The sequence below is a fragment of the Papilio machaon genome, chromosome 5, assembly GCF_912999745.1.
Source record: "Papilio machaon chromosome 5, ilPapMach1.1, whole genome shotgun sequence".
NCBI lineage: Eukaryota > Metazoa > Arthropoda > Insecta > Lepidoptera > Papilionidae > Papilio > Papilio machaon.
In genome coordinates, this window is record NC_059990.1 from 4722102 (window position 1) to 4747427 (window position 25326).

Below are 25326 nucleotides of genomic sequence, written 5' to 3' on the forward strand. Positions count from 1 at the left end.
ATTATAAAATAGTTATTGCTTTTATAATTTTAATACATTTAAATTTTAAATAATAGCCATTTTCGTCATAGAAATGAAATGTTCTATACACAGTTAAACTGATATATTAAATAATTTATTATTTTTATTAGATTTAATTATGTTCAGTGGAGGGTCGCCTGGAGTTGTTCCGTTGCGGGATCACGAACTCAGCGTGTCGCGGCGCGCTGAAGGGGTTGGTGGCAGAGAAGGGAGCGCTCACTGAAGCCTGGCGCTGCGCCGGCGCACGTCGCACCGGACTTGATGATCTACAAATAAAACAATTTAACTATTTATGTTACATTCATCATCATCAGCTCACTAAACGTCCCCACTGAGGTGCTCGGAGCCTACCCCAAGTTAGGGGTGAATAGGCCATAGTCAACCACGCTGGCCCAGTGCGGGTTGGTTGACTTTACATATATATCTTTGAATTTCTTCTCAGATATGTGCAGGTTGCATCACGATGTTTTCCTTCATCGTAAGAATGTCGGATAAATGTACATGTGTAAATCGAGAATCGAAAAACACATTGGTACATGGCGGGATTGGAACCCAGGACCAGCAGATTGCATGTCAAGTGCTCAACTCCTGAGCCACAGACGCTCTTTTCCGAGTCACCGACGCTCTTTGTTACATGTTACATTAGCGGCGAGATAAGAAATAATTTTTTAAAGAATTTTAAAGCTTTAATGCCTTATTCGCTTATTATAAAGATGAGAAATGTCATGTCAGATATACACTAACGATATTTTTAGCGACCAATTAACGAGTCTGAGTGCGGCAGTAATTAAAAGTAAAAGTAGCGGAAGCTCAGTACTTAGGAACTGTATTGAGGTCGGCGGCGGCGGAGAGCTGTCGCGGTGGCAGCGCGGGCGGCGGGCCGGCCGGCCGCGTCCCGCTCACACGGGGAGGCACCTGTCAGCACAACGACATCGTAAACAAACTTATCCAAATGCTGAACGTTTTAATAAAATTAGCTTGAGGCTCGGTAGTTGAGTATCACAAGCATATACTTACTACAGGGGGGTCGTGCGGGCGGAGCGGCGCGGCCTGCGAGTGCGCGCGCGCCAGGCGGTGCTGCAGGGGCGCGGGGGGCGGCGGACGACGCGGGGGCAGGCTCTCGGTGCGCGCGGCCATCGCCTTCTCCTGTACGTCTCGCCTCTCCACACTGCCGCGTCTTTCCGCGTCCGCTCTACTCGGGCTGCCGGAGTCCCCACGACTTGGAGTAGAACGTAGGTCTTCTTGTCTCTCCGGGCTACTTCGAGGCTGCTCTGTGTACTGCTTGGAAAGGTTCCGGTGCTGCCTCTCCTGCGGTGTCCGTTGTTTTTCAGGTGTAATTCTAACATCGCCGTCGCTGCTATTGTTTTTGTTGTACATCGATCTTGATTCTATTCGACTGTCTGATTTTTCAACCTGTAAACAAATAACATGTTGCTTGGAATTTTATGTCAAACCTAGTATTTGTCCTACGGCTAGACCCCGAGGATGACGGAGTATAGAGGACCTTCGATTTCAATAGTTAGATTATGCATCTAATGTCATAAACTTACTTGTGAGGTGGCTCGTATGGTGGGCGACGAAGGCTCGGGCAGGTCTGAGGTAGAACTCCTTCTGGATCCGGATAGCGGAGAACCTGTAGGCTTGACTTGCGGAATCCCTGCTGGCTTGGCTTGGGGGATCCCCGGGGGTTTGGCTTGGGGTTCTGGGGTAGTTGGCGGCAGACGTGCCGCCTGCTCCAGTATCGCCTTGCGTTGCTCCTGCCCCGCCGCAAAGTACGAGAACACGCACAACACCGCGTAGCAAATCTGATCCGCCTATACATACTGAATGGTTACTGACTGACTGACAGAAAGCTTACTGGCTAGGTGACTAGTATTTATATATATTAGTTGTCGATTAATTCAAAATATTCGCATAATAAAAAACACGAACAAGTCCGAGAAGTTATATATTTATAAACCAATGCAATATTGGTGTAGAAATATTATATTAAAGTGCAAGTAAATAATACTGTAGACAAAAACTAAGTGTTGAAGATAAAAAAAATATTTTTTAGACAAATTTCATGCTAACTTTTGCGTAGAAATTTCACAACAAATACCTACATAAATGTGTGTATATTAATAGTTACTTACAAAAACAAATGTTAGTTAAAATTTTCTCCAGTTTCTCTTAAAAATATATTAAATTATGTTAGCATTAGAATAAGAGCATTTTATGCAAACATGAAATAAATATAAAATTTTAGTACGTAGTAAGTAGTTTGTTAAAAATATGCAATAAAGAAGCGACCGTTGCAAAGACGTTGAAAGAATTTATTCATTACCTACCTTCCTGCGGTCCCGAAATTTCAAACATATTATGATGTATGCGACTATTCACATTGGACGCATCGATGCGGGCGCAATTTTAACTATACTAAGTTCTATGGAAGTGTTCACATCTAAGTAGCGGCTGAGCGCCGCGGTTCACGAGCGAGTAAGGTTACCGGCGGCGTATATGAACAAGTGGCGCGTTTAATGTGAACAACACAATATTGCATTCAACTTGCATTCAACAACTCTGTGCATTCAACTTTCAACATATTATTAATATTTAAGGCAAACGCTTAGTGTATATTTAGAGAGAAAAATACACTAAAGATTGCTTGAAGTGAATGTAGAGAATAATTAAATATAGTCCTAAATATAATATGATATAGTGCGTAAGAATGCTGGCAACACGATACATGAGGAAAAAAATACAGAAAAATAGATCGATGAAAAAGAGCCATAGCAGAAATAATAAAAAGACGTGCAAAAACAAAATAGGTAGTGAAAGTACATACATCGGAGTGTGTTATGAGACACAAGGTGCATAATTTGCGTCGGTGCCTTCTGTCTCGATAACTATATAGTACCGAGAAAGCCATATGGAGAAGAAACGATGAAGATCAAGCACTACTTTCTCTGCCTATAACATAAGACATGGGATCGTGAAAAAATAAATAAACAAAAACAACATTAAACACTGGATGCAGAGAACTGTAGTTTTGTACTTGCCATTATCGACTTGTATCTCCTTTGAATTATCTGCCTTGTTTTAGGATCTGTAACAATGATAGGGAATGATTTGAATCTATTCTTGGTAGATTTTTCTTTTAAAAGTTAACAATGGTAGAATCCGCAGCAGCATTAGCTTCTGTACGAATTGCCCGCTCGATCGTTACCACCACAACCAAACAGGAGACAGGCGTCAAGTAAAAGTCATAAGATAAATAAAATGAAATAAATAATGCAACTTACTAAATTCTTCTAAAACGAAGATACCGCCGTTTTGTGTGAAGCACTTCCGAATATGGTCGAGCCGCACAAAGAACTGCAACACAAAACACATGACAATATGTAGGTACTTAAAGCGTTTTTGATTTTCCATTTAAATTAAAAGAAAATATCTACATCGCAAAAGTGAACAATGCCGACGATACCATTTTGTTGGTTATGTTACAGAACATAGAATAGATTTAGTGTCACAAAATTACGTTATCTTCCTTGAATCACTTTTCAAAAAAAAAATCTGATATAATTTATAAGTTAAATTGACTTCCAATATTTTGGCATTATTCACAAGAGTTTCGTATAACTACTTCTTTAGCAAAACTATAAACACAACATGCAAACATGCGATAGGTACGCGAGCCACGATGCGATCGTCGGGACTACGGTGCACTAACGTGCGGTGTGTTAGCGTATCGTAGTCCCCTAGCGTATTCTACAACTATTTTCGGATACGAAATAGGTATAGCAAGCTAAGTTCATCAGAGAATAAAATAAATAAGGAAAAAGTGCTGGGCGGTGGTTCGAAGGAAGTTCCCGTTTTGGTGTAGAGTGCGAGGTGAAGTGGGATCGATTGCGGGAGCGGAGGCAGGGGGTGTTGGGCGGTGCGGGGCGAGTGCGGGGCACCGCGCGGCAGGGCCCGGAGCCGCGCCAGAACTTGTGAGATGGCGAATGCTCTACGACTGACCTCGTGACGCACGGGCGGGACGACGTACTAACGTGTCGAGACGCGGTGCGAGAGCGACAGGGGGGACCGCTCGCCGGCTCCGTGGCGCGTATGCAAGCTGTCTGGTGCGGTGATGAACAAATAATAACGAAGGGCGTCTAAGTGCATGCACGACGCGCATCGGCGCTCGCCGCACTGGGGAGTACTAAAACAACGCTAACAACGGCTAAAAACAATCGGTAAGCCTCAAAACTACAAGTAAAGCCCTACGAGCTCGAACGATCATCGCCCGGCGCGCTACGGTGATCGTGATCACGGGGTCGCTAAGGTCGTGTCGATCATCGTAAGAGCCAGCCATTACTAGGTTATGAACCACTGAGTACCTCGAAATCCTTCAGCGCAGCGGCGCGAGTTCGGCGTGTCCGGAAAGGGTAGAACAGACAAAAAGAAGATAATTAGTCGAGGGCGGCCGAGCGCGCGTCAAGGACCATCTCAAAAGTTCCTAGGGCGGCGGCGGCGGCGGCAGACATATAGCACATGCACGACTCACATCATAGAGTAGACTTAAAGAAAATGACGACGGATAACCTTAAAATGTAAAAACTAACTATTACATCGAATAAGTAGTAGAGAAACGAAGGGCAAAATATGACTTCGATTCGACATAAGCAAATAGAATTAAAATAAAAATCGCGCATAATAAATATATAAATAAATAGATATGGAATTAAAGGAAAAAAATAGGTATGTAATAAATATGTAAAAACATAAAGAAGTTTATAGATATCGAAATAGGAAAGTTTGAGTGGTCCTTGCGTCGGGATAAATACTTGATCTAGATTATAATACTGGGGATTTCGGTAACTTATTCTTGAATTATACTAATTTATTTAACATAGTTAAAACACTTTCCCCATAATAACTGAATAAATAATTATTATTGACATACTGTTATTTATTTAAAGTATGGGGGCTGACAAAGTAATGCAGTATCATTGGCACAATATTTAGGAAGCGCTGACCGGCGCTGCCTGCGGCCGTCTTCCCTTCTATACGATGTTATCCAAATACGAAGCGTAAACACCGACACAGACCTTACCTGGTATCATTCGTTATATGATAATACCAAAACCGATGTTTCACGTCACACTCTCGATTCACAGATCGATCTGTGATCGTTTTGGTATATCACTGCAAATACATATAGAAAGCTGACAAAAATATAAATGATAAAAATGGCAACCCTACCTTGCTGTGGTGGAACAGTAGACCGACACCCTCCATGCACACCTTAAATATTAATTTTTGTACATTAAAAGTTTGTTTCAAAAAACTTTAAGAACGTCTGTCTGTGAAATGATCTTTATACAAATAGGCTGACAATGTTGAAACTCTGTAACTACTGTGTGTTTTCTTCGAAAAACAATTATGTTACAGTAAGATTTTGTTTTAAGACTGGAAGCGAAGTTATATTTGCATGTAACTGAAAAAAAAAATCGAATCATTTAACTCAATAACGACTAATTTTAATACAAACATGATTTAATAAAGATAAAGTACTATAGTCATCGAAAATTTGTGTCTGTATTTTTTTTTCGTATTTCTGTTTATTACCTGTATGAGTCCGCCCTCGCCCGAGGCGCAGTCCTGGACGGGGAACTCTCCGCCCAGCTCGGCCGCGTCACGCCGCCGCCCGCTGCGCTCCATGGCCTCCTTGATGCAGTAGTACAGCGCTTTGCACTACGCAAACAAAACAACTTTATTGGCGTCGCTCCACTTCCTATGTGATGCTTCTCGTTTTATAACTCTTAAAAAAGAAATTGTTTTATTTTATATTTCTGCAATTTTATTGAAAATATTGTAGATAATGGCTTACTTTCTTCGTATAATATTTATGTAGCTGCGTCTGTCCGCCGTTCTTCTTCCAAAGACAGAGCACTCGTATTTTGGGACTGTACGTCATGTTGACCAGCCTCTCGTACCACCACCGCTCTACGATTGTACCTGAAAAAACCGACCTTAACTATCGGTAGCACCCTCATTTATTTCTTACATGGGGCGTTCGTCGTGCAACGCAATTATTCTGGCAATTGCGAACGAAGACGACCATGTCAATGTTTTTGACGGCCGCCAAACCAAAAAATAGTGTTCTGCGTAGAGACTTGTGATGTTCCAAGCCGCCGGCATGTTTGAGTATCATAATACCTTGCGTGGAGCGCAGCACGAGGCCGTCGTCGCGCACCTCGAGGAAACGCAGCTCTCCGGCGGCGTCGCGCTCGTGCACCGTGAAACACGCGCGCCGCAGCTGACGAGACCCCAGCGGCTTCAGCTCCACCTCGTTGCCGTGCTACACACAATAATTCCTTAGTACGTACACTCACACGTAATACTGTCACTATCATCTAAAGATAAACTACAAAAGTAGTTTTTATAAGTACTTTCATGAAAGCATACCAAATTATGAACGACGTCGAGAAGATGGTTGACTTCCTGACTGTAGACCAGGCCGATGTGGCTCTTGGCGAGCAGACGGCGCACCTTGTTGCGCACTATGTCCGCCTCGACGCCGAACAGCACCATGGCCGCGGTGAGGTTGTAGAGCGCGGTCGACAGCAGTCTGTCCTCCTCGTGCTCCAGGCGTTTGCGCTCCGTCTCGCTCAGACACTTGTAGCGCTCCATCATCTCGTTGGCGCCCTGGTCCATGCCGATCATGTCCCGCTCCTGACTCACCGCGTCGAGGAAAGCGTCCTCCCAGAACTGCATTTGATCCCACAAGTTTGATCGTTCTTTGCCTAATAATAAATTTGCAATAATTATACCGTGTACTGAGTTATTTATGCATATAAGAATGTTGAGAACTTTAGGAGTAGTTTACCAATTAATCCCTGGTAGAGGTAAGTCCTGGCGGTATCAGGCGAGGTGATGGGCGATGTTGTAGGCACGCCTATGGGAGGCCGGTAGCCGGCTACCGAGGACTTGGAGGAGAAAACGCTCGCAGCACGAGGCTTGTTACCGGGCAAACCTTTTCCTACCTGCTGTGAGACCAAGAATTTCGTTACTTCCGTAGCAATTACAAAAAACTGTGATATTTTTATGAACGATTATGTTGCTTCCATTTTTATTTATAAATTTTTGGTTAATCCAATAATACGTGAAAATGAAATGTTAGTCATAGTGCTTGTAGTGCTTGTTATTACATAAAACAATGGTAGCATCATACAATTACGTCGTCAAATTTTAAAATAAATAAAATTCACATACCACGGTTCAAAAATGAGAGTGCAATAAAACTTGACGACGTACTCTATGTAATTTATGTTCGACAATACGATATAATTGAAAACGACTATTTAAAAACCTCTAAAAGTTATAAACAGCAATCACAACATAACAATACGCTGAAATGAATTGTATTAAAACGAAACGGTTTTTGATCCACACAGAGGAGATGTAACAGCATTCTTGCAGGCGATAAGATTTTATTATTGAAAATGTGCATTCTTAAAAAAAACAAAGCACGAGTAATGCCATCGGATGATAACTATGCGACAACTTACGTTGACGAACATGACGTCAGTGTCAGAGAGGTTGGACCTAAGGGAGGCGCGGGAGTCGTGAGGGTCGCGCGGGTCGCGGAGAGCGGCTCGGTTGGTTGTGATGGAGCCGCTCTCGTCGGCCGAGCAGTCGGAGGACTGCGCCGCCTGCACACCGCGCCATGCACATTGCCAATTATGCCGACTGTACCAGGGGTCTTGTTGCACTCGACACATTGCATTACTAACTATGCCTGACTGTACCAGGGGCCTTAATGTACCCAACACATCGCATTACCAACTATGCCTGATTGTATCAGGGGTCGTGTTGCGCCCAACACATCGCATTACCATCTATGTCTGTCTGTACTAAGGCGTCGCAAACTTTTAGGTCGAAATGCGAGGATCGATATTTGGAGTAGAGACACATTTTCGTTTTAAAACAAAAGTTTAACAAACCTACATGTAATGTTTCAATTAAGGCACATATTGTTTTAATTAAATGGCAAGTTAAAGATCCGATATTTAAATAGAATCGTGTCAAATTTCCGGAATTTTTCACTAGGTAAACTATTGAACGAAACAGTCAGATATGTAACTGGTTAAACTAGTTAACGTGCAAAAGCTTTTACTTTTTAGATATGTACAGGTAATACGAAGCCTTGTAGAGATGCTAAGATGAGCAGTAAAGATTGTTTTACAATAAACATTGTTAACATTTCTGAAGGGGCAACATGCGACAATGTTACAACATTAATTCATTTACATCTGGGAACATAAAAGATTTTTTGTACTTACATCTGAATCAAACGAGGTTAGTTTGCTGAAGAGAAGATTCCTTTTTTGATTCAACATGTCTTTGAACATGTCTGTGGTGCTCTGCGTCTCTGTGTCCATTTCCGGGTAATTTAAAACTGGTATATCTAAAATAGACAAAAGTATAGCAATGAAATACGAATACATTATTAAGTACAATTTTGAAAAAAAAAAATACTAAAATTGTATCTTAGACTAAGAGTGAGCGACATTTTGTTAACATGATACGATTCACTCGGGTTAACCCATCTATTTGTAACTACACTAACCAGTCTGCGAGCTTTTCCTAGAAGATGGCGTAGAGGGCGTGTCATCGTGACGGCCGTAGTCAGCGAGCGCGGAGCCCCCCATGCCGCCGTGCTCCAGCCCCGCCACCTCCTTGCTCCAGTAGTGCGTGTGCGCCATCTCCGTCAGTTGGAACACGGACGCCATGCCGCCCAGACCGAAGTTGGAGTACGTGTGCTCCAGTCCGTGGATAACGGCCTGGAGCACTTTGAGCATGCCCTTCCATACGGGCTTGCTCACGAACTGTTAATGAAGTATAGTAAGAAGACACAATAGTTAGAGTGATTAGTTCTCTGACACTGAGTAATGACTCAGTAACTTAATTAGCGGGTGGACTCACCACATCATCGACTTTATCATTGGGCGTTGTTTTCCTGTTGAAGTTCTTGTTCAGTTTGCTGAGTACCATGTTCCTGTAGGACTCGTCTTCCATCAACTTCTTGAGCCGGTTCAGCTTGAGCCAACCCACGCCTTCGCCTTCCAGGACGTGTTGCACCAGCTGTTAATACAAACGGTCCCTTTGAGGTGGTTTCTAATACTAAACTTACAGGGAACTGCGATTAGCGAACAATTAATTGGTCTCAGTGCAGCAGCTAGTGTTTGCGTGTCACATAACATTTACGTATACTGACATCATTGAGGAAGGCCTGGTTCTCGGTGTTGGCGGAGGTGCGCGTGTGCGGTGGGGAGTGCGGCGCGGGCGCAGCATGTCGGATGAGCGGCGAGCGCTGCACCAGCCCGCGCGCACCTCCAGAGAACGGTCCGAACGTCGCCAGCGGCGCCCCGCCCCCCGCCGCACTCGACCCGCCCACGCTGCTCGGACTGCGACCCGCCTCCGGCTTCGCTTGCTTTCCTAAATAACCGAGTAATACTTAAACCTATCAAACACTTTGGTAACCAATCACATGGCAATCATAATAATCAAGTCGACATTCATATCAAAGTTCTAAGTTCTAGCAATTCCTCAGGCGTTTAGATAATTAGATAATGATCTCTTTTAACATATTAATATAGTAACTAACGCTTAATTAAGTAATATATAAGAGAAGGCGCTGCCTCCCGAAACACAGTTTTAACTAGTTCGGGAGACAGAGCCCCACTAATTTTGTGAAAAATGGCTTATAGTTAAATAAAGAATTTTTTTTTTTTTTTTTTTAATGATGGTACAGTTGGCTACAACTCGTCGCATACGTAATTGTGCTCATACAAGCTAACGCATTAACCGCTATCTTATGGTTAAAAAATATTACACAAATTAGTATGTTATTCTAATTCGAGTTGTAACATGATACCTTTGGATCCAAAGAAGTCGCTGAACATGCTGGAGGTGGAGGCGGCGAGGCCGTTGAGGTCCGAGCTGATGTTGGAGAAGAAGTCGCGATGCGTGCTGGCCAGCAGGCTGGTCGTCTGCAGCGCCGTCGAGTCCCGCCGCGTGCTCGCCGGCGCTGAAGACTCCTGGCTTTCATTCTATTACATATTATTTGCAATTAATTACCTACTGTAAATGTACTTAATGATTTTGTCTTTTTGTATTTGTTACTATTTTTTTTTACTTTTGTGTACAAAAATTAAATAAACATACACTATCGTGGACTCAAAAAACCACATGTTGGATGATTTGATCTATCTTAACTATAGAAGAATTATTTTTTTTTCCAGCTTTTAAGGAATAATAGTGTATATTTAAATTGATATTACCTTGATTAGTAGACCTTTTTTCGCTGCAGCCTCCTTCGCACTTTTAGTAAGATCCCCAATAGTGGACTTGCCGACGTAAGTCAAGTCTTCAAAAGTATTCTTACTGACGGCGGTTGCTGTTTTGCTCGCTTCAAGTGCGCTTTTGGACGCCTCTTGAACGCTTTTGGAAGCCTCTTCCGCGGCTTTTTTGGCATGATGAGTCAGCTAAAATGTTTGTAAGATAATAATAACAAGTCTCCTAACATTAAATTTCTTCTATTTTTGAGCACTAGTTTTAAATGATTTTCTTACCATCAGCTATTAAGACCTAAATTATCTATCCTACGTCTACTAATATAGTCATATAACGCCTAAGACTACGGTTTAAAAAAAAATTAACGTTTCACAATGTTTCAATATAATGTGCGTACCATTTCCAATGATGGTCTACGTCTATTGTTGGAGAATAATAAAAAAAGTATTAGTGGATGAGGCATTACAAATAATTGGCTTTTATTAATGTGTAATTTTTAAGCAAATTATGTGTTGTCGTGTAAAAATTCTACTCTGCACTCTTAAACAATATTTGGTTCTGAAATACCTGATGAAAAGGAGCAAATATTTTCATATCGTCTCCTTCAGCCGCTTTTCCTTTCTTCGATTTTAAGTTAAAATAAAATATAAAATTACAACAACAAATAAACAACACAAAGTATTGTTTGTATTCTTTGAAAAACGGAAAAAAGTGTAAAATGTTATATTAAAATAATAATTTATTTAAAACTTTTTTTACATAGAATTTGTTTTAATTACAGTAAAAATTTAGTGTTGCCTAAATTTTAAATGTTATAATTTAATTTAAATACATTTTTGTGGTTATAAGAGGATTTAAACTCTAAAAGGATAGTATAAAATTAAGTAAAATACCTTATCCATATGCGCTAACAGGCCTTCCTGGCTGCTTTGGCGCGTAGTTTCGCGGACTAATTCCTTAGCCTGTGCCGCGAACTGCTCCAAAAGAGACGTTTGTGATGCTTGGCGTGAGACACTGCTGTTCTTGTTCTGTATATCATATCAAATTTTCACAAACTTTATAGAAGTTAACCCTGACTCGACATATCAAGGCATAGAGCGAAAAAAAACGGAAAACACTTTTTCTCATTGTGTCTCTTTTTTTAGACGCCAGACATCTTGTCAGATGTGTTATCTATTTTTAATCGACAGAGGAGGGGCGACGCACAGAAAGAAATTATTTCCCCTTCCTATATGTTCTCTCATGCGTCAAATCCACTTCCCTTTTCCCATTTAGTCTTTTTCTTATAAAAAAAGGGTGGGAGGGGAAAGAAGAGCAAAATTAGGCCTCCAGCTCACACACTCATTTGACTGTTTTGACCCTTCACGCCTGTTTTTTGTCTGGTCGTTTTATTTCACCGATCGAGCTGGCCCATTCGCAATTTAGTATCGATATGTTTACCTCGTCGTATGAGAGCGTCGGTGGCTCAGGGGTTAAGCACTTGACTTGCAATCTGCAGGTCCTGGGTTCGAATCCCGCCATGTACCAATGTGTTTTTCGATTTTCGATTTACATATGTACATTTATCCGACGTTCTTACGGTGAAGGAAAACATCGTGATGCAACCTGCACATATCGGAGAAGAAATTCAATGATATGTGTGAAGTCAACCAACCCGCACTTGGCCAGCGTGGTTGACTATGGCCTTGTCACCCCTAACTTGGGGTAGGCTCCGAGCCCCTCGGTGGGGACGTATAGTGAGCTGATGATGATGATGATGATGATGTTTACCTTGACGTATTGCTGCTGGTGTTGTGCTTGGTGCACTTGATGCGCTTGGTGCGCTTGGTGCGCTTGATGCGCTTGGTGCGCTTGGTGTGCGGGCGTGTGTGCGCGGTCCGTGTCGCTGGCGCTGCCGCTGTCGGGCGCGCGCTGCCGGCTCACCACCGTCTTCGGCGTGGTCGTAGAGTTCGAATCCGACTCGCGTCCGAAGCTACCGCTGTCCGTGTCCTTTGTAACATAACACAGTACTAGAACAGTGGTAGAGTAGATTAGAACGGCAGTGAGTTACATCATTTTGACGTTCATTTTATTTTTTCAACATCCCTTTGAAGTCGACGTTTTCTAGGGAACATAAGGAATGGAGAACAGAAACAAGTAGACAAAGTTTTTTTTTCAAGTATAAACGAATATTTAACATAAAGGATATAAGGCCCGTAAACAAGTTTTTTATTAAAGTAGTATACTTACACTTTTCTTAACAGGTACTGGATGTGAGTCGAGTGCTTTCTGGTTGTCCAGCGGCACCTCGTCGTCGGAGGCGTCGCTGTGCTCCGAGCTGGAGGCGGAGGGCGACGGGGAGGTGGAGGCGCGCCCCTCCTCCTTGCCCTCTTCTTCGTCACCGAACATTAGAGACGAAGGAGGACTGTACACCTAGACAAAATATATTTAAATCCAGTTGTACAATAAGTATTTCAACAAACTTCAAGTGATTTCTCATTACAATAAAACAGTTATTTAACAAGGCAGTTAAAATTTTATAAGCATTTCTTAAGCCGTTAAACATTGTCTACTTACTGTTTTGGGGTCTAAAGAAGATGACAGCGTCATTGGCACTTGTACGACTGCGTTATACGTCTCTCCAATGACGTGTTGCTGATACGGATTGCCGCCTAGAAAATAAATATAAAACATACGAGATAGAAGCGCCAAAATTCGTCACAATAAATATCTAATAATTTATTTATATAAAAATACCTGGTGATAAATCCGATGATGCTATCTCAGAGACAAAATCGCTAAGAGAAGAGTACGATGAACTGGTACTTTCCGCCGCCTCGGAATCTGAACCGCTCTCGTCTGTAAAGATGTTAATCTATCATTCGCACCGAACCGAAATTTCTTTACTTCCTAAAAGATGAATTTTAAGTGTATTTGTAAGTAATACACTTGTGCCGTAAGTATACGTATGAAGTGTACGCACCAGTAGGTTGGTTCTCATGTCGCTGCAGCTGTCTCAGTGCCCCGTTCAATGAGCTACCGTCGTCCCAAACGGCGAAGCGCACCGGCTGGAGTTGATCCGCGAACCACTTGGCCTTGTCGCCGATCTGCCGCGGGTCGAACACGCCCGTCTGCACGCGCAGAAACGCCACGTTGCACGGCGTCAGTGACCACTCCGCTAGAAATTCTACCGCCTGTACAAAAGTTGTATTCATTTGATGTTTATTAGCGTAACGAAAATAGTATGAAAAAATGTATAATCAAATATGTTCGACCTATTATATGGTTCTTTTTTTCTACATACCTGAGTTCTAGCAAATTTATTGAGAAAGGAGCTAGTCCTAGGGCGGGACCTCAGGAAGCTGTTGATCTGGAAGGCGACGACGGGCCGCGGGTACAGGCGCAATGTTCGCGTGTGCTCCATAAAGTTCGCCAGCACGTTTTGCGAATTGAAAAATCGCACCTGCAATTTAAAAACGCGAGTTTGCTTCGAGATAAGTTGTATTCCATTTATTAGAAGAAAGAAAATGAAATTGGCAATACAAAATAAATTAACACAGAGACTTAATGCCGTCACTTAAAACTCACCATAGCGACTCTGGTGGCGATATCGACGGAGTCGACATCGTTGCCATATATGAGGGGGTTGAAGGGTTGTTGCGGGGAATGGGGGGAGGGTGAGTGGGGGGAGGCGAGTGAGTGTCGGGGCGCGTGGCCCGCGCTGCCCACGGACACGCGCCGGCTCTCCGGCGTGCTGTGTGCTGCACTCTGTGGCGCGCTGTGCGACTCGCGGTACGACGCCTGCTGCACTCTACGTTAACGCACAACACATCATTATACAAGCCATAAGGGACTAATAACACGGATTACCAAATTATCATTCTTTTAGTAATTTATTTTCATTATGAATTTGATCCTTCGAGCCGGATAAACGATGTTATAACAAAACAAATCAGTAAATATTCAATACATCTAATTACAATTATATTAAAAAAATAGAGCTCAGCAATTTAAATATAAAGATCACTAACTCACTAAAACAACAGGCTAATTAAAGTTTTTACTTACTTTAAGGTAGCCCCGCCAACGCTATCCCTGCGAGAGGGCATCAGAGGCGCTGTAGCATGCTCTACAGCACTGTTGGTCAAACTGTTCAGAGCCTGGTAAGGATAAAACAAATCGATATAAAACGAACGAACAAATACAAGCATTAAATATTTAAATATTCTAAGTCGTACTCAAACATAATTATCATTCAAAAAAGATTATTTATAATCTATGCTTACGTTAGTCACAATCCATTTCTATATAGAGTATAAATAAATTTACATATACCTGTGTATGCGTTCAATATTTGATTCACTATAATACACAATATGTAGGCGCATAACGCCAAAATTTAGAATAAATATCCTATATGCAACATTATTAAAGTCAGGCAAAAATCGTAGACCGGGCAAATAAGTTATTGGAAAATTAATTTCAATACGTTATGAATAATTTCAAAAAAGGTTTGTAACAGCTGGCTATTTATGATTTGTAGTAAACAGTTTACTGTAGCAAATATACATAAGAGTTTGAAAGAATTTGAAAAGAACAATTATTTGAATTCATAGCCCAGTCGTAAAAAGGTTTGCAATAAATGGCTAGCATTTACAAAAAGCTTTTATTCACATGGCACAAGCAAATAAAGACCGACATGCTGTTTTGTTTTGATAATTTTGACTGAAATAGTGTTAAAATGTAATAAAATCATAAACAGAACAATGAAAATGTCGATAAGAAAATATATGTTATGTGTGTAACACTGATTTCAGTCGATGATACCTCCTTTAATCGCGAGTTTTCACTGGCGAAACACTATTATAAACACATATTGCTGACTTTGTTTTTCAAAGGTAATGCGTGAGATAGCTTTATGTATCTGTAAATATATTTCGCCAGTGAAAATTGACGGTTAGTGTTTATTGGCAATTCAATGTGTGTTTATCATAACATTGTATTTTGTTTCTTAAAGTACAGCACATAAGTACTAGGTTAGCATAAATTATGAGTGATAAAATAAGAGTAAAAGTGTGCATGTAAGAAATATAAATAATATTTACACCAGTTCCGGTTATGTCCATGAGACGCATTGCCTATTGCGGGAAAAGTGAGCTACAGGTTAGTAGATTGAAAATAAAAGGTGTCAGTTTTATACCAGAATTGATAGAAAACATATTTACGAAATAATACACAAGGAAAAATTATAACCATCGACATATTAAATATAAGATTTTAAAAGATAATAGTGTCTAATCAGAATTTAGAGTGATCAGAAAAAGGGGAAAATTTTGTGTCTAAAATAAATATGATTTTCATCACGTGTCACATTTTAAATGTTTGATATTTTAATGCCAAATTAAAACATGAATCCATCCGTGAATTTCCACCACCGAAACATCTTTTATAATGATCGTTTTCTCTGCTTTTTCAAAAAGAATTAGAAGTATGACAACATGTTTTAATACAATGCAGTGGAAACTCACAGAATAACAGCGTAGCAACATCGACAACGCGCTAATAGATGCGTGTGATAGAAAACAAATCGTGGTCATAGAGAATACGAAATACACGAGAAAAATTAAGTGTATAATTTATAACTGACCTGTTTGAGATGACTCTTTAGTACTGAGCTTTCAGGCTCGGGCAGCGCCGGCAGGTCTTGGTCGCTGCCTGTCGGACAGATCAGCTTCGTAGCGTCCAAGTCCACGAGCCAGATATCGTCTGGTAATCTATAGAAAAATAAATATTTTATGTAGTGTAACGAAATTTTACTTTCACTGACAAATCTTTTCGATATTTTAATTTTTTGTCGACATTACAATGAATTATACAATTTCTAAATAAACCTTTTTATAATTTTCAGTCATAAATCTGCAATAAATTGCAAAAAAGAGGGCATATCTATATATATAAAAGAAAGTTGTGTTAGTTACACCATTTATAACTCAAGAACGGCTGAATCGATTTGACTGAAAATTGGTGGGCAGGTAGCTTAGAACCAGGAATAGGACATAGGATAATTTTTACCCCGTTTACTTTTTCTTTTTTTTTTTTTATTCCGCGCGGACGGAGTCGCGGGTAAAAGCTAGTTTAATATAAATTACAGACCTGAAATTCTTTTTATAAGTGAAGAAAGTAGCCGGTATGCCGATAAGGAAGGGAGTGGGGGCGAGGAGCAGCTGCTCGGCACAGCTCATGCAGCTGGGCAGCAGCGGTATGGCGGGGAACATGTACTCAAGCGGGTACAGCATCGCCACCAGCGCCATCACCGACATCGACAGCGCGTTGTAGTCCCGCGACTGTACCACCACTTTGTTCTCCATTAGGATCAACGTTAGCACCTTCAGGCATGTGTCCACACCTAAATTATTACAAATATTAAATTATCAATAGTCTAAAACACATTTATTGGTTTTGATAACATTTTTCTAAGTAACCGCTTCTAGACTAAACAGGCGTACTGTTGTAAGACTCTACTGAACTCTACTGAACCACAGTCAATGTCAATTCTTCTAAATTCTATATTCCGTAATATCAAACGGCAACCAGCATTTCGCAGAAATCTCCCTAACATCAAGTATTATTTGCTTTGCTATACTTGCCTAACAGTTCCAATGGTAGATGCAATGGAAAGTCAACCAGGGTGAACCTGGTGTGATCTGGCAGTGCGAAAAGCAGCGGCGCATGCGCAGTGGGCGAGAGCACTTCAAGTTCTAGTCGCGTGCGGCCCGGCACCGGTACAGGGGCGGACAGTAGACGCAGGATCCACGTTTCTATCTCCTTCACGTCGTGCACCACTATTGTCGGTGTGTTGTCGTATGCTTGACCGGTTAGCACCGACCATACCGTATCTCTGGCGACGGTAAAAAAAATTGTAGTAAGAGGCGCTTGATTTGCGCTTCTTTTAAAAGAAGAGTATGGTTGTTTTAGGCATGCCAATCAAATGCCTGAACTATACTTTAACTGATTACACTGATTACATTACAAAGGAACTCTAAATAAAAAAGAAAATATGCAATATCTAAAGAATGCGTGACAAATTTTAGGGAACATTTGGTTTCATCACAAAAATTCACTCACCTCTATTAAATGAAACATTTCGACTTACCTAAATATTTGTCTGGAGGCGCCGACACGCCGCGGACTGGAAGACTCGTTGCAGGCATCTATTAACTTTTTAAGGATAAACAGGCACTCTCGGAATGTGGAAAAGAAAGGATGATGTGATAAAAGGCATAGTGATGTGAGGGAGTGATTGCGGATTCGCTGCAAATAAACATTGATTATCAATTAAAAACAATTTCTGTGTAATAATTATTGTTAATCAAAAATTACCAAATATACTTTAATAAAAAGACGACTAAGTATACGTGAGTGTAGCCTTTTTAATTACTTTATAACCTGTAAACAATCAAGCGTGTTTTTTAACGTGTGAAGGTGTGTCGCGTACGGACCCTTGCCTATGAAAAGTGTAACAACAAATTTCTAAAACAAGGTTTTAATTCGAAAAGGGAAGTATACCTGTCGCTTGCGAGTGGCGCGCGGGCTGGGCGAATGCGAACCGCCGCTCTCGGAGTCAGCAGGGGGCGCAGGGGGTGCACGCGGTGTCAGCGTCGCGCTGCAGTCGCGCTCCGAGTCGCTGGGGGCGACGTTGCTGCTCCTATAGTCACTGGAACATTCGCCACATATTACTAAATGCACAACTTGTTATTACGTATACAATATAACCTTTATTAATGTGGAAGTGTGCAATTTATTACAAAAAACAAAATAAATAACAAGAGATAAATTGTTGTCAAACATGTCATTGAAAAATTAGTTGGTTTCACCTGGAGAACGCGGAGTCCGAGCTCTTCTCCATGGACTTGCGCCAGGAGTCACGACGTAGCACGGAGCGCTCGCGCGGGCCTGGCGCTGGCGCGCGCTCCACCGCGCGATAGAAGTTCACGCACACACCGTACCGGGTTTTGCCTGCCAACATATCACTTTAAGTATAACAATGCGTTTCCACTGCTGAAAAACTTTGATACTGTTTGAAAAAACAGTAAAAACTTACGGTAAACCAATGAAAATACTTTACAAGATTGTTACGTATCCGTAGTTATCCGTAACTACCCAATTATTCATAAGTTTTTAGGTAAAGAAATATGGAGAATATAATATTACCAAAACAACTTAATACACGATCTTGACCTATATTGTACGTATTTTAACCCAGTTTACCTAAAAAGAAGGGGCATGCTATTATTATTTATAGTACAAAGTAGGTACAGCAAAACAAACAAGACGGTAGCACACCACCCACACATCCTGTCTCGACAATAATATTGACTTAACACACATCACTAATCATTATACCTATATTCAACAACTACCTACGTAATAATTTAGAGTTAAAAGTTATTATTAGTATTCAACATAGTGATTTATATTTAGAAATCTAAATGAGATGGAAAATACTTTTGTATACAAATATATTCAAAGAAGAATATACGTACGTTATACCTAAACATAATGTAACTTACCTAACCCTATGTAAGAATATTACCCTACTCAAGCAATTAACACAATGTTGGTACATAAAGTCTTGTATATTATTTATATATTCTTGAGATTTCTTTTCCAAGTTTAACCTAGTTTCTGAATATTGAGGAAAACATATATTAATACGGTCAAACAAAAATGACAAGCCTATGATGGATGTGTAATACCATTATGCCGTTGTGTCGCGAGGAAATGATAGGAGGCGGGTAATTGAAAAACCCCGATCAATAACTCCGATCCCTGCGAGCGACACAATTCTTGAAAATGCTATATTATAAAGAAATATTGATATACAGTTAATTTTAGTTTCTTCGCCTGTTACGAAGCTACACTATTCCCGGGTGACATGGCTATATCAATTAACTAGCTATCGCACGCGACTCCGCCCGCGCGGTTTTACAAAAAACTTGATAAGTAGCCTATGTGTTCTCCCAGACTATTTTCTACATTTGTGCAAAATTTCAACGATATCCGTTGAGCCGTTCTGGAGATGCCTTGTATCAAACATCCATCCATCCATCCAAACATTCGCATTTATAATATTAGTAAGATAGATTTAGTATAATTTAGTCGCGGGTAATTGCTAGTATCTCAATTTTCCAAATGTTTCTTTGTACGTATTCTCTTCTCTTTTTTAATGTGTAAGCTTAAACAGTTTGAATGATTTTGAAGATCCGATTCCTATTCTAAAAGTATGTCGGACGCATTCTGTCGGTTTGTTATTGTTTGTTTTTATATATTGTTTGTTTGTTCTTACCAGAATCCTTATCAGTGAGCGTGAACACGAAGGAGGTGGTATCGCGGGTGGCGAGGTGCGCGAGCTGACGGCGTGGCCCCACAGACACGCAGCCCTCCGGTTGGCAGAAGTACACCATGTCCAAAGGCAAGGGAAAGTCATCATGATTTGTCAGCGGGTATCGTCGCAGTAGCTCCGGAGCCTAAGAGTTAAACATAATTTAAGAAAAAAAATGCTTATGTTTTGCTGACTGATATTGTCTTAATATAATATTAACATAAAAACCCACAAAACATAAAGTACAGTTTTTAGTACATTTATTTGATTAAAATTTGAGAATAAAAGTGAAACTGTCACGCACCTGTACAGGAGCTAAGCCCTTGCCGGAAGTATATGGCCTCGCGCCTACAATGGTTAAATAATCCACCAGCCGGGGACACAGTTGCTGCTTTTGGACGTCCATAATCTCAATGTACCCTCAGTTCTGCAGCCACTGATCCTAAGACCGCTTGTACCCATTATAATTTAAATGATGGCTTTTCATAATTATTGCCTTTTAATATACCTAAAAAGATATAGAAGATAATAAAATACACGTTAATCACATAAGATGCCGCATAAACACGGAGCCTAGAGACCAGTGGGCATGAATCAATTTAATCAACTAAATGTAATTTACCCATTCCAAGAATTTACCCCTCGTCGACCTTCTAAACAATTTTCCCGAGGTTTAATTGTATTAAAGCGGTGAGGAACAACCGTTTCGTGGTCCTTGACCTAATTATTGTACTAGCGTCCCGTACAAACCGCCGTGGAGCTGGGAGCCTTAATACTTTTATTGTTCATAAAACGACGTATGGCTTAGGTTTCACATAAAACTCGAAGTGCTATCGTTAAAAGGTACAAACCGAAATGGCTTTTCTAGCTTTATGTCTTGCTAGCTTAAATAAAGACATTTATTGCTCGATTTATTAGTGGCAGCATCGTAAATGCTTCAATATAAGGTTTTTCCTTTAATAGTATAAAAACGGTATAATTGCTTACTTCATAACATGCCATTAAAACTACGTAGTTATTGTATTTTCAATGGTATGTAAGGGATTGCTTTTAGCTTAGTTATAAAAGATATATTTTTACATTAGGAAAACTATTGTAACCAACATTTATGTATCTAAACATCCTAGTTTATTCCTTCCTAGTAATATGATAAACAAAAAAAATTAGTATACTTAATACATTTTTTTAAATAATAGTTATATTTGTGTGTAAAACGTTATAATAAAATACAATGGGTGTAATCTGGTTAAGAATGATGCAATCCATTTGTAATTGACATTCAAAGCTTCCCTGAATATCTCCATCTGCGGACGTCATGCTACGTTATCTGCAGTAGCGTCACGAGCGTGGGCGAAAAAAAACTATTTGAATCTAAATAAAATCCGCTAACATCATAAAAAGTACACTTATTTTAAAAATAAGGGGGATTCAGTATGGTCGTTAAAGATTTTCTTCAAAAGGCTTGTATCGAAATTTTAAATTAAAAAAATTACAATTTGGACTGCTGAGTGGTCGTCGTAGATATCGCTACGAAAAGCCTACGACCAAGACCAAGACTGAGGTAGGTGGCGTTAAACAGTGGAAAGTAGATTTTTGCCAAAAAACAGGACCCACTATATGTTGATACGCCATTACATATATACTGATACTACATAGTTGAGAGGTGGAACTAAAAATAAATATGTAACTGAAAAAATACCGCCTATCGAAGACAGTGTGTTCTCAATAAAGTGAACGGCCACATCGGTTAAAGGTAATTAAATTATATAAATTCCTGAAGAAAGTGAAAGATCCGATAATTGAGAGAGTGTGTGTTAAGGCCATCTTACTTATAAATTTAAAAACTTAGAGAATGTCATTACATACGAAATTTTATTGAAGAATATCTACACATCGTGGAATTAAAGCACATTTTGTCTCAGTCGAACTAATCTACCGCAATACAATCAGCCTTTTGAGTTAGAATTACTGCCTTGTTTACATACCTAGGAATCCAAACGTGTTTAAAATATTGGTGTAAGATATAATTAGATTTTGTTTATTTCGCTTCTAATAAATATCTTTCTTTGCCTATTTCTAGTCAGCCTATAAGTGAAACATTAATTACCTCGGACTGTTACTTCAGAATAAGCAACTCGCCTACGCAACAATAAAATTGACTTAATTTGTGTGCTAAGAAACCTAATCAAGTAGAAACACTAAAGCAATATTTCAGCAGATCCCTTGAGCGATGTCTATGCAAGTTGACACAAAAGTAATGATGCTCGCATCAGGTGCTTAATTTGCTACGCTTAGTCATGGTACAAATGTGAAGGAAATGATTCGACGATAAATATAAGGAATACCTCCCTTATTATTAACTAGCTTTTACCCGCGACTATGTCCGCGCGGAATAAAAAAAAATAGAAAACGGGGTAAAAATTATCCTATGTCCGTTTCCTGGTTCTAAGCTACCTGCCCACCAATTTTAAGTCAAATCGATTCAGCCGTTCTTGAGTTATAAATAGTGTAACTAACACGACTTTCTTTTATATATAGGTATAGGTATATAGATTTACAAAAATAGCAAAGTATTTCGCTACGTTACTCAGAGGGCAAGTTAATGAACTTGGTTTCATGAGAAAATATAAATATTTATTGTTGGCTTTTCATCGAAGCTGATTAATATTCATTGGTTAGGAATTGAAATGATTTCTAGAAACCTGTTCTTGAATTAGTTGCATCTATTCCATTTTTTGAATTTATTGTTATATGCCAATAAAAAAATGGCAAATCTAAAGAAATTTAAAGTGGTCAAAATGAAATATATCCACATACTAAAATGTATGTATTCTCGAAAATAAACTACTACTTCTTTTCTGTTCGTAGGACAACAAAAGGAAAATGTCTACAATATAAATTTCATGTCCTTATATACCAAGAACTCTATGTTCCCTCTGTAGATTTTCTATTGTTAGGTTTGAGAAATGTTAGATAGCACGAACTACTCGTAAGTCGTAACATATTTTGGTATACTATGGAAACTTGTAAAACCATAATTATGTAGCAAAAAATTATATTCACCAATCTTTTAATTAAAAGCAATATCTCATTTTGTACTTGCCTTTTACAAAAAAGACTGTTCAATATTACTTTGAAGAGATTAACCAAGATATTAAACGAATAACGGAGGAAATTGTCTCTCAAAAGGTTTCGAAGCTCTCTTTACTGAAAGTAATTTCCATTTATCTTTTCATCATGTCAAAATCGTTCCCGAAGCGCTCTTAACAATTGGGATTTATAATGAAATTGTTATTGCTACTACAATTTCGAAAAATGATTGAATTTATAATTGGCCTAGTTCCAAAAAAAACTAGGTCAATAAATCATTAATTTTGAGATGTCTGGATCATGGGAATAAAAATTTGTACCTATCCAGATTCGTTTCGTTTCATTGTAACATACATATTTGAACGATTCTAAAAATGAAAAATGTTGATTTTGAATTATTTCATGTACTATATTTTTATGAACTTGACTCTTTCATTTTCCCTGTGACTGTATCAATTTACAAATAGCGGGCTAGTTTCAAGTTTATTAAGCCATAAAACATTTTAATTACCTACGCCGTATTATTAAGGATTCTGGAGGCGTTGAATATCAGTCTCACTGATAACATTTATTATACGAATAATATTGCAAAATATGAAAATAATCGAGTACCTACGTCTAAATGAATTTAAACAATGTAAAGTTTCTCGCACAACCAAACTTAATTTCGTTTCGGGGCTTCGTAAAATCTATACTTTTATCGTTTCGGTATTTTTGTAACAAAATCGTATTAAAAACGCTATTGCTGTTAAAATATTTTAATTGAGAAATAATCCAATACAGTGACATTTCATTTTTTTCTATTTATATAAAAATGTCAGTGTTATTTATAGCTACATTGGGGTCGGCAAAAGGCCTCCGTTAGCACGATATGCAAATCGTGTTCCAGTTAGTTAATCAGCAACATGCTGCGGGAGCCCACACCGGCACCGTCACACTCGGATAACGTGAGATAACATTGAAATGAAAGTGCGCTTTGCGAATATAGTAGTAACCTTCGATTTTAGTTAGATAATATGCATTTGTAACATTTTAACTGTTAAATCCTAAGGAACTACCAACCCATACAGGGCCGCGTCGTTGACTGGCCTAGTCATTCCTAACTTAGGGTAGGCACCGAGCTCCTCAGTGGGGACGTATAGTAGGCTGATGATGATGATCCTAAAGGACTGTATATAATAGGATGGAATGACGAGAACAGTGAATCAAACATTCGTGGTTAAAGCACTTAATCGAATGTATTTTGGATTATTGGGTAACGGCACAAAAAAATCCTGAACACGAGAACACAAGTACAGAAAGAATGGTTTGAGGTTATTAATAAATTGGTTGATATTTTCAAAGACAGTGCAGATTTTAGTAAAGCTTATTTCTTGTTAAAGTTTTCTCCATATAATTTTAATTATACTGAAATAAAATTAATGTAAAAATTTAGACGATTTCAAATGTTCTTACTTATATAATCATAATAAATGTAATAAATTCGATTTACGTTGTAAAAAATTGTAAGGAACGTTTGGAGACTTTCCAAACAAGTTATAAAACTTCGGCTTACGCAATTTTAATTACCATTAATATGGACGTCATAGAAAAAGTATATACGAATATAAGATATCGAATTTTTAAGTGTTCTATACATGAATCTATTCGGTTTGTGGTCGCCCGCCCACTGGACGTAGGCCTCCCTTTTCAATAGCCACAATGATCGGTCCCCTGTTGCCCTCATCCAGTGAATTTCCGCAACTATAATCAGGTTATTATCCCAAATATTAATTCGAATAAAATATACAACTTTTTGAGGTCGTAAATCTTTTATGTTGTTCCTTATGTTTATCTTAAATTTATTGCACGATGAAATAATGCTATCTACGCACGCATTTATTTAGAATTACGAATTGTCCCATCTAAAGTAAGCGGATTATATTTGAAATTATTAGATAATATGTTAACAATATTTGATACATCTTTTATATTCATAATCAAGGTATTTAAAAAAAATGAATTTATGCGACGAGAAATATTATAAAATGTCATATGACATTGATAAATGATAGGAATATGAAAATCAAAAGCTATTTATGATTTAAAAAACGTATTCATTGAATGAATGGCCTCATGAAACAATACCGGTCAAGGTTAATGGATATTCAGGTTGTGGCTGCCACGTTAGCCCTTGGGGGTGCTTATGTAAGTTATATAGCATATAAAAACGCACATCATTATATACATAAAACTAAAAAACTACACATTATATAAAAGAGAAGTATAATATAAGAAAAATGTAGATTTTTAAGTACATTTGACAACTATTAAAAATTTGCGTCACAATAATAATATGACGTAGTTTTATAAAACTGAAACAACTGAACAAACGCAAACTACATTAAAATGCGATACTCACTTTTATATTGACGTAGCTGGCATTGTGGATTCTAAGCAAAGTTGCACTGTACACGGTTGCGGGCTGTATCACGGGAGCGTGTTCGCCGGAGTGACAGTGTGACAAGTTAGAAGGCATTCAATGGACA

General features: G+C 39.2%; 1 protein-coding gene across 2 annotated transcripts; it reads right to left on the minus strand.

Moving 5' to 3' along the window:
* Positions 1-25326, minus strand: LOC106708852 (MAP kinase-activating death domain protein). Of its 2 annotated transcripts, XM_045678181.1 has the most exons (40): positions 25200-25326; positions 20013-20216; positions 19673-19853; positions 18201-18342; positions 17893-18040; positions 17480-17637; positions 16974-17224; positions 16480-16732; positions 15974-16100; positions 15432-15464; positions 14395-14486; positions 13915-14137; positions 13631-13789; positions 13310-13520; positions 13084-13185; positions 12904-12998; positions 12577-12759; positions 12118-12336; positions 11241-11375; positions 10915-10968; positions 10335-10538; positions 9929-10103; positions 9269-9489; positions 8977-9135; positions 8621-8879; positions 8334-8458; positions 7560-7703; positions 6878-7034; positions 6457-6794; positions 6208-6349; positions 5879-6006; positions 5617-5742; positions 5251-5292; positions 4386-4394; positions 3306-3378; positions 3063-3109; positions 1572-1835; positions 1042-1434; positions 839-936; positions 1-287 (listed from the first exon to the last, which is right to left on the minus strand). In XM_045678181.1, exons 2-40 carry the CDS (start codon positions 20112-20114, stop codon positions 134-136), a joined length of 6126 nt encoding a protein of 2041 aa, XP_045534137.1. In that variant the 5' UTR covers positions 20115-20216; positions 25200-25326; the 3' UTR covers positions 1-133. The 2 variants fall into 2 exon arrangements, with proteins under 2 accessions (XP_045534137.1, XP_045534136.1); XM_045678180.1 differs by lacking the exons at positions 1-287; positions 839-936; positions 1042-1434; positions 10915-10968 and adding an exon at positions 2849-2973 and having other exon boundaries at positions 1768-1835; positions 6878-7037.